At 41.2% G+C, this 16,003-nt stretch overlaps 2 protein-coding genes across 8 annotated transcripts in view; one reads left to right on the forward strand and one right to left on the reverse strand.

Moving 5' to 3' along the window:
* MTFR2 (mitochondrial fission regulator 2) overlaps positions 1-16,003 on the forward strand; it is a 92,700-nt gene that overhangs the window by 42,345 nt on the left and 34,352 nt on the right. The gene's annotated exons all lie outside the window — the stretch shown is intronic.
* PDE7B (phosphodiesterase 7B) overlaps positions 9,755-16,003 on the reverse strand; it is a 467,494-nt gene continuing 461,245 nt past the window's right edge. For all 7 annotated transcript variants that reach the window (XM_021087558.1, XM_021087561.1, XM_021087554.1 and 4 more), the window contains one exon: positions 9,755-13,468. In XM_021087558.1, the coding sequence (XP_020943217.1) occupies positions 13,233-13,468 (236 nt within the window). In that variant the 3' untranslated portion in view covers positions 9,755-13,232. The remainder of the gene's footprint in view (positions 13,469-16,003) is intronic.

Genomic DNA, 16,003 nt, shown 5'->3' on the forward strand with positions numbered 1-16,003 from the left:
AGGTTCCCAGGCTAGGGGTCAAATCAGAGCTGCAGCTATTGGCCTACGCCACAGCCACAGCAATGCCAGATCCGAGCTGCGTCTGCCAACTACGCCACAACTCATGGCAACGCTGGATCCTGAATCCACTTAGTGAGGCCGGGGATCAGACCCGAGTCCTCATGGATGCTAATCAGGTTTGTTAACTACTGAGCCACGATGGGAACTCCTGCCATTGCTTTTTGAAAGCCAGCTCTGATCAGATGTACGAGGACTCTAGCCTTTTTTTCTTAGCTATTTTCTGGGCCTCTTTTTCTCCCTGAACTGAACATGACTGGGCACAGAACCCCGAACTTAGATTAAATTCTGGAGGTTGCTTGATTTATACCTTACAAAGGGATCACACACATTTCTAATGTGTAATTGAAAGTATTTATCCAAAATCATTTGCCTTTTCGTATACACTTTTAGTCCTTGCTGCTATAGGATGTTCTCCATCATTAAAGAGTGGCTCATCTAGTGAGTCAGGGGTGAATTTCTTTCCATTTTTCAGACTTATACTTCTCCATTTCACCCAGAAAACTGGCAAGTTTGATGACCCTTCCTATCATAGCAAGGTGCCTAGGATCACAGTTGACTTCTGGGGACATAGTACAAAGGAGACTTGAAAAGTATTAGCTACACATCCTCACTGCCACGAGATTGCATACAAAATCTATAACAGGAGTGTTGCTGGGCTTGGAGTCCCCAAGGGAGAAGCAGAGATGGTTATATGCCAGGATCTCCTGGTCACTACTGCTTCTTACAGAGCTTCCTCCCCTCAGCTCCTCCCAGCCCAAGCTTTCCAGGTTTGGAGCTCTGACCATTCTCTGGATACCTGCATGCAAGTTGCTGATGCTCAAACCCCCTTGGGACCATTTCAGTCAATCCATAAGTTATTTCTTCCAAGAGCTCAGGGTTCCCCCTTTCCTCCCAAGGCTTGGAAGTGGGTCTAGGAGGACTCTGTAAATCCCTGAGGGTTTCTGTCCAGCCATAGGGAGTAGGCTGGGACTAATTATCTGGGAAATCTAATGGCCAGCTTAATCCACCTTCCCTCCCTTTTCTTTTTTCACTTTTAAAATGTGAATTTTATGGTATGTGAAATACATCTCACTAAAGCTGTTACTTAAAAAATATTAAATGCTATTCTTTTTTTTCTTTTTTATATTACTCAATGAATTTATTACATTTAGAGTCATACAATGATACAGCATTTCCATCCCAAACCCCCAGCATCTTCCAACCCCCAACCTCTCTCCTTTGGAAACCGTAAGTTTTTCAAAGTCTGTGAGTCAGTAACTGTTTTGTAAAGAAGTTCATTTTGTCCTTTTTTCAGATGCCACATGTAAGTGATAGCATTTGATGGTGATGTTTCATTGTCTGACTTCACTTAGCATGATAATTTCTAGGTCCATCCATGTTGCTAAAAATGCTATTATTTCATTCCTTTTAACGACTGAGTAATATTCCATTTGTGTATATGTACCAAATCTTTAAAAATTAAAAAAAAATTTTTTATTACTCAATGAATTTATTACATTTATAGTTGTATAATGATCACAATCCCATTTTATAGGATTTCCATCCCACACCCCCAGCACATCCCCCCAACCCCCAAAACTGTCTTCTTTGGAAACCATAAGTTTTTCAAAGTCTGTGAGTCAGTATCTGTTCTGCAAAGAAGTTCATTATGTCCTTTTTTCAGATTCCACATGTCAGTGATAGCATTTGATGTTGGTGTCTCATTGTATGGCTGACTTCGCTTAGCATGATAATTTCTAGGTCCATCCATGTTGCTAAAAATGCTGGTATTTTGTTCCTTTTAATGGCTGAGTAATACTCCATTGTGTATATGTACCACATCTTCTTGATCCACTCCTCTGTCGATGGACATTTAGGTAGTTTCCATGTCTAAGCTATTGTAAATAGTGCTGCAGTGAACATTGGAGTACATGTGTCTTTTCGAGTCATGGTTTTCTCTGGTTAGATGCCCAGGAGTGGGATTCCTGGATCAAATGGTAGTTCCATTTTTAGTTTTCTGAGGCATCTCTATACTGTTTTCCACAGTAGTTGCACCAATTGACAATCCCACCAACAGTGTAGTAGGGTTCATTTTTCTCCACACCCTCTCCAGCACTTCTTGTTTGTAGACTTTTGGATTATGGCCATTCTGGCTGGTGTAAGGTGGTACCTCAGAGTGGTTTTGATGTGCATTTCTCTAATAATGAGTGATGTTGAACATCTCTTCATGTGTTTCTTGGCCATCTGTATGTCTTCTTTGGAGAACTGTCTGTTTAGATCTTCTGCCCATTTTTTGATGGGGTTGTTTGTTTATTTGGTATTGAGCTACAGAAGGTGTTTATAAAAATTTTTGGAGATGAATCCCTTGTCAGTCGATTCATTTGCAAAGATTTTCTCCCATTCTGTGGGTTGTCTTTTTGTTTTGTTTGGGATTTCCTTTGCTGTGCTGAAAATTCTAACTTTGACTAGGTCTCATTTGTTTATTTTTGCTTTTACTGTCATTCCTCTAAGAGGTGCATCTGAGATGTTGCCGTTGTTTGTGTTGGAGAGTATTTGGCCTATGTTTTCCTCTAAGAGTTTTATAGTATATAGTCTTATATCTAGGTCTTTCATCCATGTTGAGTTTATTTTTGTGTATGGTGTAAGAAAGTAATCCACCCTCCCTTACCTGATTTACTACCTCAAAATAATGCTTCCTCCGTTCATTATCTTCTCTCATAGCCTCATGCCCCATGTTATTCTAATTAACTTTCTCTTATCAGAGTCCACCTTCCTGACCCTCGTGTTATGTTCTCTGGTGCTCCCAGACAGGATGAACACAAAATTACTCTGTCTCTGCACCTGGTATTCCTTTATCCTTCACACTTCAAAAGAAAACTGCCCCACCCTGGCCCCCAAAGACACTTTTTGAGACGCCTCTCAGAGGGAGGCTATTCATGGCCAACTGTTCTCATGTCATGTTGGGAAATGGGATCAGTGTCTCCTTACATCTTACTGCCACTTCTAGACTATTAGTCCTCTACCCTCATTGAGAGACCAAAAACTCTAAAAGTCATCTTGCTGGGGTTTTTTCCATGTATCACTCCTACCTCCTCCTCTCTGCCATCACAGGACAGTCCATATTCTCTATTTCAGTTACGGGAGACGCCCTAGGCTTCTCACCCCAAGTCCCGACATCATCCTGCATGATGTAACTTCAGCACGAAGTCGATAGCTCATGAGCTGTGAGGTTCTTTTTGTTCCTTATATACATTGACTTTCTCTTCCACATTCCTGAAGCTACCCACTCCCATGACCCTCCTGGGCCTGTCCTTGCATCATATTACTTTGCTTCTAAAAGAATAAGTGAATAAATGCATTAGAGCATCTGGAACAATAATGATGAGAGAGTGAAGAAGTTGAAATATGGCACAAGACTTACATTGCCATCTCCAGATGGCAGATTCCAGTGGGGTTTTTAAGACTTTTTTTTTTTTTTTCCCCTGAGACAGATATGAATTAGTAAGGAAAGAATATAGGAGAAAGAAATGAAGATGTGCTTTTGATCTTCCTTCTTGTACGACTTCTCCAGACTTTCCCTCCAAATATACAAAAATAGCCATATCTCAAACCTGAAGCAATCTGTTCCATATCAGGGGAATTCTGGAAGATATGCATGTACTCTGTGTGTGTGTGTGTGTGTGTGTGTGTGAGATTAGGATGATGCCGTGAGAGGTAAAGCATATGGTGGATGCATGAGGGGGTCAAGGTGTACTGGGCTGAATAGCAACCCCCCAGCATTCATGTCCATCTAGACCCTTGGAATGGGACTTTCCTTAGAAAAAGGATCTCGTAGATTTAATAAGATGAGATCAGACTAGATTAGGGTGGATCTTGATTCCATGATTGGTTTCTTTATAAGAAGAGAAAACAGAGAAGGGACTCAGGAAAGACTCATAGGGAAGAAGGCCATGGAAGACATAGGCAGAGATTGGAGTTACGTTGCCACAACCCAAGGAACACCAAAGATTGCTGGAAACCATCAGAAGCTAGAAGTGGCAAGAAAGGTTTCTTCCCTGGAAGGGATCAGGGCTCTGATAACACCTTGGTTTCAGGCTTCAACTTTTAAGTATGTGAGAGAATAAATTTCTATTGTTTATTTTATTTTTTAAATGCACCAGCAGCATGCAGAATTTCCTGGGCCAAGGATTGTTACTGCAGGGCTTGGGGTACCACAGCAGCAACCCCAGGCCCTGCAGTGACAATACTGGATATTTAACCTGCTGAGCCACACCAGAACTCCTAATTTCTGTTGTTTTAAGCCACAAAGTTTGTCATGATTTGTTACAGCAGCCCAAGGAAAGGAATACAGGAGGGGAGTAGTAATTTTGTTTCAGCTTGGTTAGTCTTCCTTAAATGCTTCTTTCCTTCTCATGTTAAAGAAAAATCATTACCCCGCCTCCCAGCCCAAGGCACCTTTCCATGACATTTGTACAAGACTCAAACTCTCAGGCCCACACGCAGCCCTTGTTTTTCTCATCTCGTCCTGTTCAGACGCTGGCATGGGGCCTCCGGGGTTCACTGGGTAGTTAGCACTGGGGCAATGGCCTGTGCCTGCCTGCCTGCCTCTTACATGGGTTGGTGGAGTCAGACATTCAACATTCCTTACGTGGCGTGCTTAGGGAGCGGAAACCTGCTGTTGAAGCCAAAGTTGATCAGAATGAGAAAACAACTCAAACTTCCCATTAGAGTTTAAGATAATGAAGCCTTCAGTTGCAAGATGATATTTTGGGGGGTAAGCTTTTAGTGGGATGATTAATACATTTTTAATAACCAAAGTCAGGAGAAGTGTCTAAGAAATATCTCAGACTGTGTTACATAACCTGAGGAAAGATCTGGCAGAACTTTTTGTTCTTCTCCAAGTCAGTCAGGTTAACACTTGAAAATTTGTCTGCAAGTCTAGAATATATTTTTCACTTATCCTAGTATATGGCACTCTGGGTATTTCGTTTTCATTTATATGTTATTTTTCATCAAATGTGGAGGAGAGTCCATTGAAATGTCAAGTCTGACTCTCGGGTTAGAAAGGTGCAAATAAAAATATAGCCGTGGGAAGTAGGAAGGAATAAATAACTCCAAGAACTGACCCTTCATTTTGGTCCATTAGGCTTACCTTGTTGACAACTGAAACAACACACAGGTAATTGCATACTGGGAGAAAAAGCAGGAGTCACTCATGTGTGATCTTAAGTATTTGAAACAAAGATAAAATAGGAGACTCATCTGCTGCTCCAATGCTGTTTTTTTAAAGATGAGGATTGGGATTTATCTCTGTCTTTTCTTGGATTGTGTATTACAACAGGAGACTTTTATTAGCTCTGCAAAGGAAGCAATTTAGTGGTGTTTCTGTACGTTTCTTTTCCATTTGGATAAAAAACAAACAAACAAAAAAAACCTAGAACTCTCTGGGCATTAAGTCCTTCTGGGGAATAATCTTTGCGCTCACCACTCAGAAGAGGAGGCTCATAAACTAGGAGGAGAAAATCTGCTGGTTTCCTCAGTCATGTTCCTAGAAACAATGTAAGTTCCCCACACAGAAATTAGCAATATTGAAAAACAACATCTGCGTGCCAAGTATTGAGACACAATTATTGTTCCAACTGGAATTTTTTTGGATTTAAATGTTAACCTATTGTTCTGATATGATTTTCAATTTATCAATCAAAAATGCGTTCTTCCGTTAAGAAATATTTGTTTTGCACCTCTTATACTATACATTATGGAGAAAATATGAAAAAAGGTAGTATTCTTGTTATCAGTGAACTTACGGATCAGGGGTCAAGGGAGATGGTGGTTTTTGCTAATACTTACTGAGTGCTTTCTGTCTGTCAGGCACTGTTCCAAGTGCTTTAGATGCATGAACTCTTTCATTCTTCAGAAACTCTATGAAATAGATATTTTTATCATCATTTTACCAATGAAGACACTGAGGCACAAAGCATTTGGAAGTTTGCCCAAGGTCAGACACCTAGTATGTGGTGAAATCAAGTGCAAAGCCAGGCAGTTAACCACAGTGTTATACTGTGTCTCAAGTTGGGCAGAAAATACACACATATATCAATAATAATGAGTTACTAGTAATCACTAACAAAACTAAAGCAAATAAAAAACGAAGAGAGAAAATGGTAAATGGAGAGAGCATTCTAGGTTGATGTGGTCAAGGAAAGCTTCATGATAATGAAACCAACATTATTAGATCCAAACAATATCATTTCTATCGTCTTGTTGGAACTGTGGTTCTGAGAAGTGTACAGGAGAGAAACCTGGGTGTTTAATCCATTGTTTCTCAGACTTCTTTGGTTGCGAAGCCATTTTTTCCCCCAAGGAATACTTAAAACCATCTTTTAGTGAATGCATCTTCAAGCAGAGTTTGGGAGAACAGAATCTATTTTAGGATCATCTGTTTACAGAGACTCCCCTATATTCTTTGCCTCTGCTGTCAGTGGCCAGAAAGTATCTAACATTACAATGGGGAAGGGCCCCTGGAAATTTCTGTGGATAGAATGTATAGGATATGAATGGAATTCATGAAAACTTGACAGGTTATCAAGTTTTGTTAACCAAATAAACAGAGTCGTATGATCCTTAGCTTTAGAGAAGGCTTGGATTCAACAGACTGATTGACTTTGGCTGGGAGGAGAATTTACAATAAAAAAAGAGCCCTTTATTTGTCCCTGGACTTATTGGTGTATCCTTAGTACCCTAGAAACAGTGTCCTCTTCTATAATCATTTTTTCTACAATATTTTGTATTTTAAGGGTTGTTTTATAGTCAGACTGGCCACCTGTAAATATAATTATGCTCAATGTCTATTAATGATTCTTGTGTTTTATTTTGTACAAAAAATGTACAACCTAGAATAAGCAAAAGTCATATCCCAGCTCCCACTTTGTAGAGTTTTTTTTCTTTAAATGATGTAAGAATTTTTATTTGTTAATACCCCCTTTCTGTGAGAAACCATTGTATATATTTATGTATGCTCTCTAATCTTGAACTTATACTGTCTTGGGAGTTAGGTGTTAATCTCATTTTATACATGAGGAAATGAAGGCACAGAGAGGTTACATTAACTGCCTGGGGTTAAACAGCATTTGAATTCTGGTCTGTCTGACTCTGAAGCCCACGCTTTTAAAACTCCACTGCACCACTTCCTTAAAAGGAAAAAAAAAATTGCCAGAGATTAAATCAGCACTTGTAATACTAGAATTGAAAGAATTTCAGGCAATTGAATCAAAAATACACTGTTGCTTAGATGACTAAGCAAGGCAATCATGCATCTTGAAACCGTATCGGCTAAAACTTAACATTTTTATAATAATCTCTCTGGTTTGCCTAAGGTGGTGGGGCGGTGGCGGGGGGTGGGGGGACATCGTGGAGTGCCTCATAGCTAAAAGCTCCTTGTTTAGTCAGTATTCAAATGTTTGTCCGTTATGTTCCCATGGAGGCGGGACTGAATCTTCTCCCTCCTCCGACACATTGTTAGGAAATGCCTCTGCTTTCTGTCCTGCCCTGGGAATGATAGTAAGCATTAGCTGAAAACATGTTTGGGGATGAGTGCATCCTGGAGGCGTCAGCCCACACCTGCTCCTGCAGAGTCTGTGGAGAGCCCAGCAACCTTTTGGGGGGTGGGGGGGTTGACACAGGGACCAGAGCCATCACCAGCTGGAATTTGGGCTTTGGTGGCATAAAGCAAAGGAGAGAAATGACTGTCCTTTTGTTTGTAGGAGCTGTTTCCTTCGCAGAGATTTCTGACAGAACTGCAAACAAAAGATACACTCTCTTCTATTCTAGAATATAGAGGCCTAAACAGAAATGTAGGCTGTAGCTGAGGCAGTGTTTTCATCAGGTAATTTTATTTACCCAAGCTTGCCAATAAATAAGCACAAAAATTAATATTTAAAAAAATGTAAAAATGAGTCTGACATCCCAGTGTAATAATCACCAGCATTTCTTTAGGCCATTTCTCCCTATATATCCTCCACATTCTTACCCATGGCTGAATGGCTATTTGTCAAATACTTGTAATTTAAGAGGAAAGAACTTGCATCTCCTGAAAGCCTATCATGTACATCCTACACCCTATAGAGTGCTGGGTACTTTTTGTATGCAATCTCTTTTTAAAAAATGATTATTATTTTTCTTCTTTTTAGGGCCGTACCTGCAGCATATAGAAGTTCCTGGGCTAGGAGTTGAATTGAAGCTACAGCTGCTGGCCTACACCACAGCCACAGCATTGTGGCATCTAAGCTGCATCTGCGACAAAAACGCCAGCTTCTTAACCCACTGAGTGAGACCAGTGATCAAACTCGTGTCCTCATGGATGCTATGTCGAGTTCTTAACCTGCTGAGCCACAACGGGAACTCCTGTAGGTAATTTCTTTTATTGCCACAATAGAACCATAAAAATATTTTTTGTTTCTTTTTTTTTTTTTGCTATTTCTTGGGCCGCTCCCGCGGCATATGGAGTTTCCCAGGCTAGGGGTCTAATTGGAGCTGTAGCTGCCAGCCTATGCCAGAGCCACAGCAACTCGGGATCCGAGCCGCGTCTGCAACCTACACCACAGCTCATGGCAACGCCGGATCGTTAACCCACTGAGCAAGGGCAGGGATCGAACCCGCAACCTCATGGTTCCTAGTCGGATTCGTTAACCACTGCGCCACGACGGGAACTCCCATAAAAATATTATTGTCTGGAAATAGTTTTGTAGAGGTTCAGTAATTCGTCTGAAGTTGCAGAGTAAGTTAGTGAGAGAATCAAGATTGGGACCACTTTGCCTCCAAAGTGTATCTATCTGTGTTATATTATATTCTTCTCCAGGAGGTGAGCTCTCACAGACGTTCTCACGAAATTTCCAAGAATTCACTGGTAATGCCGATCTCTGACATGAGTCTGAATGATCCTGGAGGGATTTGGGTCTTTTTATATCCCAACTATCTAGCACAACCTCTGGCACATAGTAGATCCTCAATCAATATTTGTTGAATGAAATTCAATTGCTCACATTTGACGATGTTTCCGCTGAGTTCCTTGGTATATTTGAAATCATGCCTGACATTTCCTGGGAACACCACTGGGTCTCACTTTTGATTTTGATTTGATGACACAGAGTGTCGACAACCTAAAAAGTGACTTTACATTCAGACACGGGGAAGCGTTAAGGAATCAAGTGAGATTCTGAATACAAATCTTAACAGAATGAATGCAAAGAGAATTTGTAAAAATACAAGACTGTTTCTGGGAAACCTGGGTGGTGTTTCTCTCTCTCCTCTCTTTCCGGGTGGATTTAGATACTCAGTTGCGCTGCCTGAACTGTTCAGTTGTTCTTGGTGGCCTCCAATCCTAAAATGCAAGGCCATGTTTTTCACAAGTAATTCTTGAATTGAGACTGCTATGTTTACACAACCTAAAACATTGTACCTCCTTTTCAATTTTGTATGAATTTGACAAATGTGGATCAGAAAAATATCGGACTCAAGGTTAAATGTAGAGCTAAATGGCCCTTTTCCCTTATCTTGGTACTAACTGCCAAATGATGGCTTCATGGACATGGCAGCCCCCAGTGGAATGAGTCACCTGGACCATGTCTGCAGCTGTGCTCTTGATCTTGAGCTTGAATCTGATTAGTTGAGTGGTAACCCGTTACCTGGTGAGAATCAGGATATTTTCATATTGTGATATTTTTAAGAAATTATCTTTATTTTTAGTTGTTTATCTAGACATGCCAATGGATATTTAGGCCACATTTTGAGCAAAAACCACAAGGTTTTTTTTTCTTTTTTTCCCAAACCTCACATTTGTGTACACAAAACAACACAATTTTAAAGGTTTGCTTAAAAGAACAAAGCATAAGAAATACAGTGAGATACAAGTTCATAACCAATGTTCCAATCAGTGAGCAGATCTGATTCAACATGAGAAAAGGTTACAAAACAAGTCTGTGGTTTCTAAGAAGAACTATCTGGAGACAGTGTTGCAGGACACGCTCCAAGTCCCATTGGGGAAGCTTTAGGCAGGTAGAAACAGAGCAGGATTTTCACTCAGCCTAGCATGGAGTTATGGGTAGGTCAGGGTTTCAGGGACAAGGGTCTGACCATTCACAGGTGCCGTAAAAAGGAAAAGCAGACTTTGCCTGTCAGGCCTGGCAGTTGCTACCTATTCTGTCTCTCTTAATTTGATTGTAACTTTACCTTCAACGCACTAAAAATAGCCCTTTGAGTCCTTTCTCCTCAAGCATTGAAAGAATTAAACTTGAGAAGTCAGTTCTTGATGGTCCATGGACTAAGAGAAGAAAGATATGAAGATAAAGTCCACGGATGATCCAGCAGCTGTGTCTTCACTAGTAATTGGATTCCTTCCATTGAAATATTGCAAGAGAGCCACTAGTAGGCAAGGGGCAAAAAAAGGTTTTCACATTCTTTATTGTTAACAAACAGGGAACTCAAAAAATGTCCAAATGGCTGAAAAGAGACAAAGGTGTCTCATTTATGCACCACATCTCATTTTACTTCAGATTTTTTATCATACTAGAAACTGCTTCATAGCCTTAACTGTTAGATATTTGGTAGCTTTTTTCCGTGAGCTCTTTTGCAAGATCTAACATACTTTTGCCCTGTAAACATGGAACTACTAAAAATGCCTCCAATCTTATGTAAATTATGATATAAATATAGTTTAAACAACACAGTCCATTTCCTAGAGTCAAAGTTGAGGCTCCAGTAGCTAAAACAGCCTCTTCTCTCTTATCTCTATCATTTCTTCATCAGTAATTGCTTTCCTTGATTTGATCTCATGTATATTAAAAATAGATTACTCAAAAGCCCTCTGTATCACCAAACCAAAAGAAGAGAGGGTTGGAAGCAGAAATACATTCAATATGTTCTCGTTTGAGGCTTCACCCAGCTGAGAGCTTCAGAGTATTAAAGCAATAAAGAATCATGTGTTAGTTCATAGGTATTAGAGAAAAACAAAAAAAAAAAAACCCAAAACAAAACCCAAAGTTAGTGTTACGTTTTCACAACGTCCCTTCTTACCCATATCAACAATTTTAACTTATCACCCATCCATTTCACGAGATTTTCACACTTTCTTCAGTACCATCTGATAACCTCTCCTACTTTAATGAAAGTACAAGCAACTTTCCACATTTCCCTTCAACCTTAATTCTGCAAGCCTCAGTCTCTCTTCAGGAACTTCATACAATCCAGTCAAGTTTCTAACATTTTATTTGTATGTTAGGAGGACACACACACACAAAAGAGTTGCACTTAGGAAATGAGAGTCAGCTTGCAAAACAGCTTGATAGTGGCAGAAACAATCATGTTATCGTTCTCCCACTACCACATTGTTTAAGGTAAAAAGAGGGGGGCATTGCCAATTTTCATTTCGCATTAGTTATGCTAGAAGTTCTAAAGAAAAGGTTTAATGCACAGAGTTTAGCCAACTTAGAGAAGAATGCTGTAACAAATTGATTTTACGGCCAAGTGTCTGCAGAAAAAATGGCAACCAAAGTCCAAAGTGACTCTGCTAGCTAGAGCCATGATCAACCACAATAACCTGCCAGGACGGTAAATTCTACCAGAAAACTGAAATAGTTTCTTAAATTATATAAACTTCTGCTAAACAGGTGGGTAGTTGTTCACATGAAATGAAGGAAAAAGAAAAATCCAGTTACTATTAACACCAAAGAAATGCACGGCAACCATAAACCAAAGACGCTTTGGTACTGCAGCCAGAACAGACGACAGTGTGATAGGGGACCAGGGAAGTCCCTGACAGTTAGATGACAGGGTCACGGAAGGTTGGTGAGACCTGCTGTGTGTCACACTGCCACGTTCCATGACAAGAGTCGTATAACCACAAGCTTATCGGCTGGCTTGTGAAAACAGAGTGCAACATCGTTGTGTTGAAAGTGACTTCAGGCTGGCTGAAGGGTCTTGTGAATCTGAGGAAACGATGCTTGTGCCATAGATTAAACACTATGGTCCCAAGCGGAATGCACGTGAAGTTTCCAAAATATTTCCTCAAAGACTTTATTCAGTTTTGGTTTGTGACCTCAGCTGGAAAGCAGAAAGATGGACATGGGAAGGCAGTTCAGAGGGACATCTGTGAGGATTTCGGTTGGGCAGCTTTCAGAAGATGAAAGATGTTTAAAGTTAAGGCCTTTATCTGCAAACAATAGTATATTAATAAACTCTATACCATATTTACAAATGCATTCTCTTGTATTAAAACTAACAGTATTCTGTTCACAGTGCCATGTTTATACAGGTAGCAATCCCATAATACTCTTGTATTTTGGCATGGGGATCAGTAGCGCTTGGTATTTACAGAAAATGTACAAGTGTGAATATAAACATGTCACTGAATCTGAGTTATTGATAAAAGACAGATTGGCTAATGGTGCAAAGGAATGAACTGTACAGCACCTTCCCCTCGGATTGGATAGGAAACGTGGTTTCTTAAACTGAGACGATGCCAAATCTCTGACCCCAAGTGGCATAAAGTCCGTAACAAAACAATGAACCCCCTGTTCAAGTTTGGGTACATTGCGTAATCTTAGTCCAAAGTTGTAGATCCATTGTCTAGTGCATAAAATAGAAAAGTTAAAAAGATTTATTATTATCTGTATAATAATAATTATTATTAAAATAGAAGGTACTTTCTCTCACACTCTCATTTGTGCTCTCGGACTGAAGACCAAGATCCTTGGAGTTCCAAATATGCTGGTGTTTTTGTCATGCAGATCAGCGGTCCGATGGCCAATGCTAAAACCCTCTGGACTTGGGAAGTGCCACCTGTCACAGTGTGACCCAGGGCCCGAGGGGGGCCACAGCAGAAGCACCTCTTTCTTTTTCCCCAGTTTCTCCTCGAGGGCCAAGCCAGCCCCTGGAATCAGCTCCCTCACTGCAGAATGGAGTTGCTCATTTTGGCAGCTAATGCTGAGGTGACGCATGGCTTCTGTACACTTGGAAAAAGGAGGGAGGCCGGTGAGTGGGATTCAGGGAAGTGGGGTTCCAAAAATGCCCCAGGACGACACCCAGAGAGGGGCTGGGTTTAGCGGCAAGAGCCCCTTAGGGCTTCTGCCCTCTCAGAGGCCTCTGCTCAAGGAGGCTGTCACTCTCAGTGTGCAGAGCAGGGGCGGGCCTGGCTGGCACTATGGGGCGTCGCCTCCGGTCACAGTCTGCTCCTCGTCCTCAGTCCCTGGGCCTGTGTGGTCTGGACCACCACCGCCACTGCTACCGCTGCTGCTTCTGTGCTGCCTGGGCAACAGGCTCTTCCACTGGGCTTTGTTGTGTGCAAGGTGGCTTAGCATGCTCTCGGACAGGGCGCTGTGCCCTGTGAAACGGGCCCATTCCCGGAAGAGTGGCTCCACGATGTAGGTCATGAAACCTGGAAGAGGCAAGGCCAAGCTCATCACCAGCAGGGCAGTAAGACCTACTTCTTCCTCATAAACACAATCGGGCCCACAATGTGCTTGGCCCAGGGCTATGAAGGCCACCGAGATGTGGTCCCTGCCCTCAGCTTGGGAGCACAAGATATGTCTCCTTGGGCCTGGCATTTAACCTCTCGGTGCCTCAGTTTCCACATCTGTAAGGAGTTAAGAAGGGTACCAACCTGATAGGGTGCTATGACAATGAAATGACTTAACACATGTGAAATGCTTAGAAAGTACCTGGCACATAGTAAACACACAATAAATGTTGGCTATTATTATTGGAAGAAGAGGAAAGACAAACAAAAAGTTTTTAAAAAGTCTGTGCTAGGACTAAGGAGGGTGGGTCAGGGAGGGGAGAAAAGGACAAATGATTCCAGGACAGGGCACATCGTTGATTTAGATCATCTGCAGAATTCAGACATTTACTCTGTGGGGTAATTTTTCAGGATTATTGTTTCAAAGTTCTGTCTTACTTTCAATTAGGTTAAACAACTAGGTGTAGGTAATAAAGGTTCATTCAGTACAGATATTTATCTGCATAAAAGTTCTGCTTCAGAGTTCCTGTCGTGGCTTAGCGGAAACGAATCCAACTAGGAACCATGAGGTTGCAGGTTTGATCCCTGGCCTCGCTCAGTGGGTTAAGGATCCAGCATTGCTGTGAGCTGTGATGTAGGTCATAGATGCGGCTCGGATCTGACGTTGCTGTGGCTGTAGGCCGGCAGCTGCAGCTCCGACTAGACCCCTAGCCTGGGAACCTCCATACCACAAGTGCGGCCCTGAAAAGCAAAAAAAAAGGGGGGGGGTTCTGCTTCAATGACTAATCATCTGCTTGAATGAACTAGTCATCTGTTTGAATGACTAGTTGATAAAACACTTCTTTGTTTGCATGTCTGTTCTCAATTATTTTAGCCTTGTTGTTTTCTAATCATGTTCCACTGTCATGTGCCTTGCATATTAAACATGGTTTATTACAGCAAAGATAACTTCCAGTCTAGGCTGGAGTTACTGGACTCATCACAAACTTGGATGTATTTACGTTTTACTGTATTTCCCTAAAACCGTAGGTATGGGGAGAAAAGGCAAATATTTTTCAGCATAATGAACTCTTCTAACAACTAACCCTGTGTTTACAGGCATATGAATTACAAGGCTTGATTTGATTAGCTTTTTATTGGACGAACAGCAGATACTTGGCTTTTGAGGATGCTATAGAGATGGGAAAAGGATTCAGCAATGCAAAATATTACTGTACATGTCTGGGTCATCTCGTCAGATTTGAAGTATGATTTAAATATTATAGAATTAGATAACCTGAACCTGAGAAGCAAAGTTAAGCCAGTGATTTGCTGTCTACATTTTGATAAAGGTTATAAAGAGTGTCAGCAAGTAAGGATTTTGTTCTGAGATATTCTTGGTTACCATTCTTGAATTTTCTTTTCCTCCTTCACAATGTCCATATTTAATTTTGAGTATCTTTCATCTTAGAAGAGATTAGATTTCAGATATCTAAAAAGATAATCTCCAATATAATACTATTCTAAAGCTCAAGGTGGAATATTTACCAGGTTTATCTAAAGTATAAAAAAGTTGCAAACCCCACATTTAAAAATCACCTCATTTTCTTCCTGAAATTACTCTGGAATTACACCTTTGTATTTTTACTCATCAGACATCAATACTTTCTTGCGGCAGATAGAGAAATTTTAAAGTCTGAGTAGACACCACGAGGCAGCTTTTTTCGTGAATCTCTTGTCTCTGATCAGATCCAGGAACCTCCCCTGTAGGTTCCCAGAGTATTGTGCCAACCTCCCTCTTCTACTCAACTGATGTAGAACCTGACTTTGCCGGGATACTGTCCTACTGGAGGGGTGGGAGTCGGGAAGGGGGAAATGGTGGCCTCAGAGTAAAGTGTGTTCGGAACCTCTTTCTCCCCTTCTTTCAATAGGTTGCATCAATGAGAGATTCATTTGATTTAATGCCTGCTTTTTAAAATGTAGAGTTTGGGAGTTCCTATTGTGGTGCTGTGGAAACGAATCCGACTAGCATCCCTGAGGATGCGGGTTGGATCCCTGGCCTCACTCAGTGGGTTAACGATCCAGCATTGCCCTGAACTGTGGAGTAGGTCGAAGACGTGGCTTGGATCTGACGTTGTTGTGGCTGTGGTATAGGCTGGCAGCTGTAGATCCAATTTGACCCCTAGCCTGGGAACTTCCATATGCTGCAGGTATGGCCGTAAAAAAAAAAGCAGAAAAAAAAAAATGTAGAGTTTGATGGAGAGAGGGGAGGGGATGTGAATGGTGGGGTGAATATTAAATCCCTGTTTCACTTGGGAAACTATGAATTACTTAAACAGAAAATCGGATCTGAGCCTGAGATGGCACTCAGGAAATCCTCATCATGCACTGAGAAAGGAAAAAGAGAGGGGACGTTTTCAGTCCCAGGGGAATCAGGACAGAGGAAATAGCTGCATTATTTACACCTACTGGAAA

This window comes from Sus scrofa, chromosome 1, assembly GCF_000003025.6.
Source record: "Sus scrofa isolate TJ Tabasco breed Duroc chromosome 1, Sscrofa11.1, whole genome shotgun sequence".
NCBI lineage: Eukaryota > Metazoa > Chordata > Mammalia > Artiodactyla > Suidae > Sus > Sus scrofa.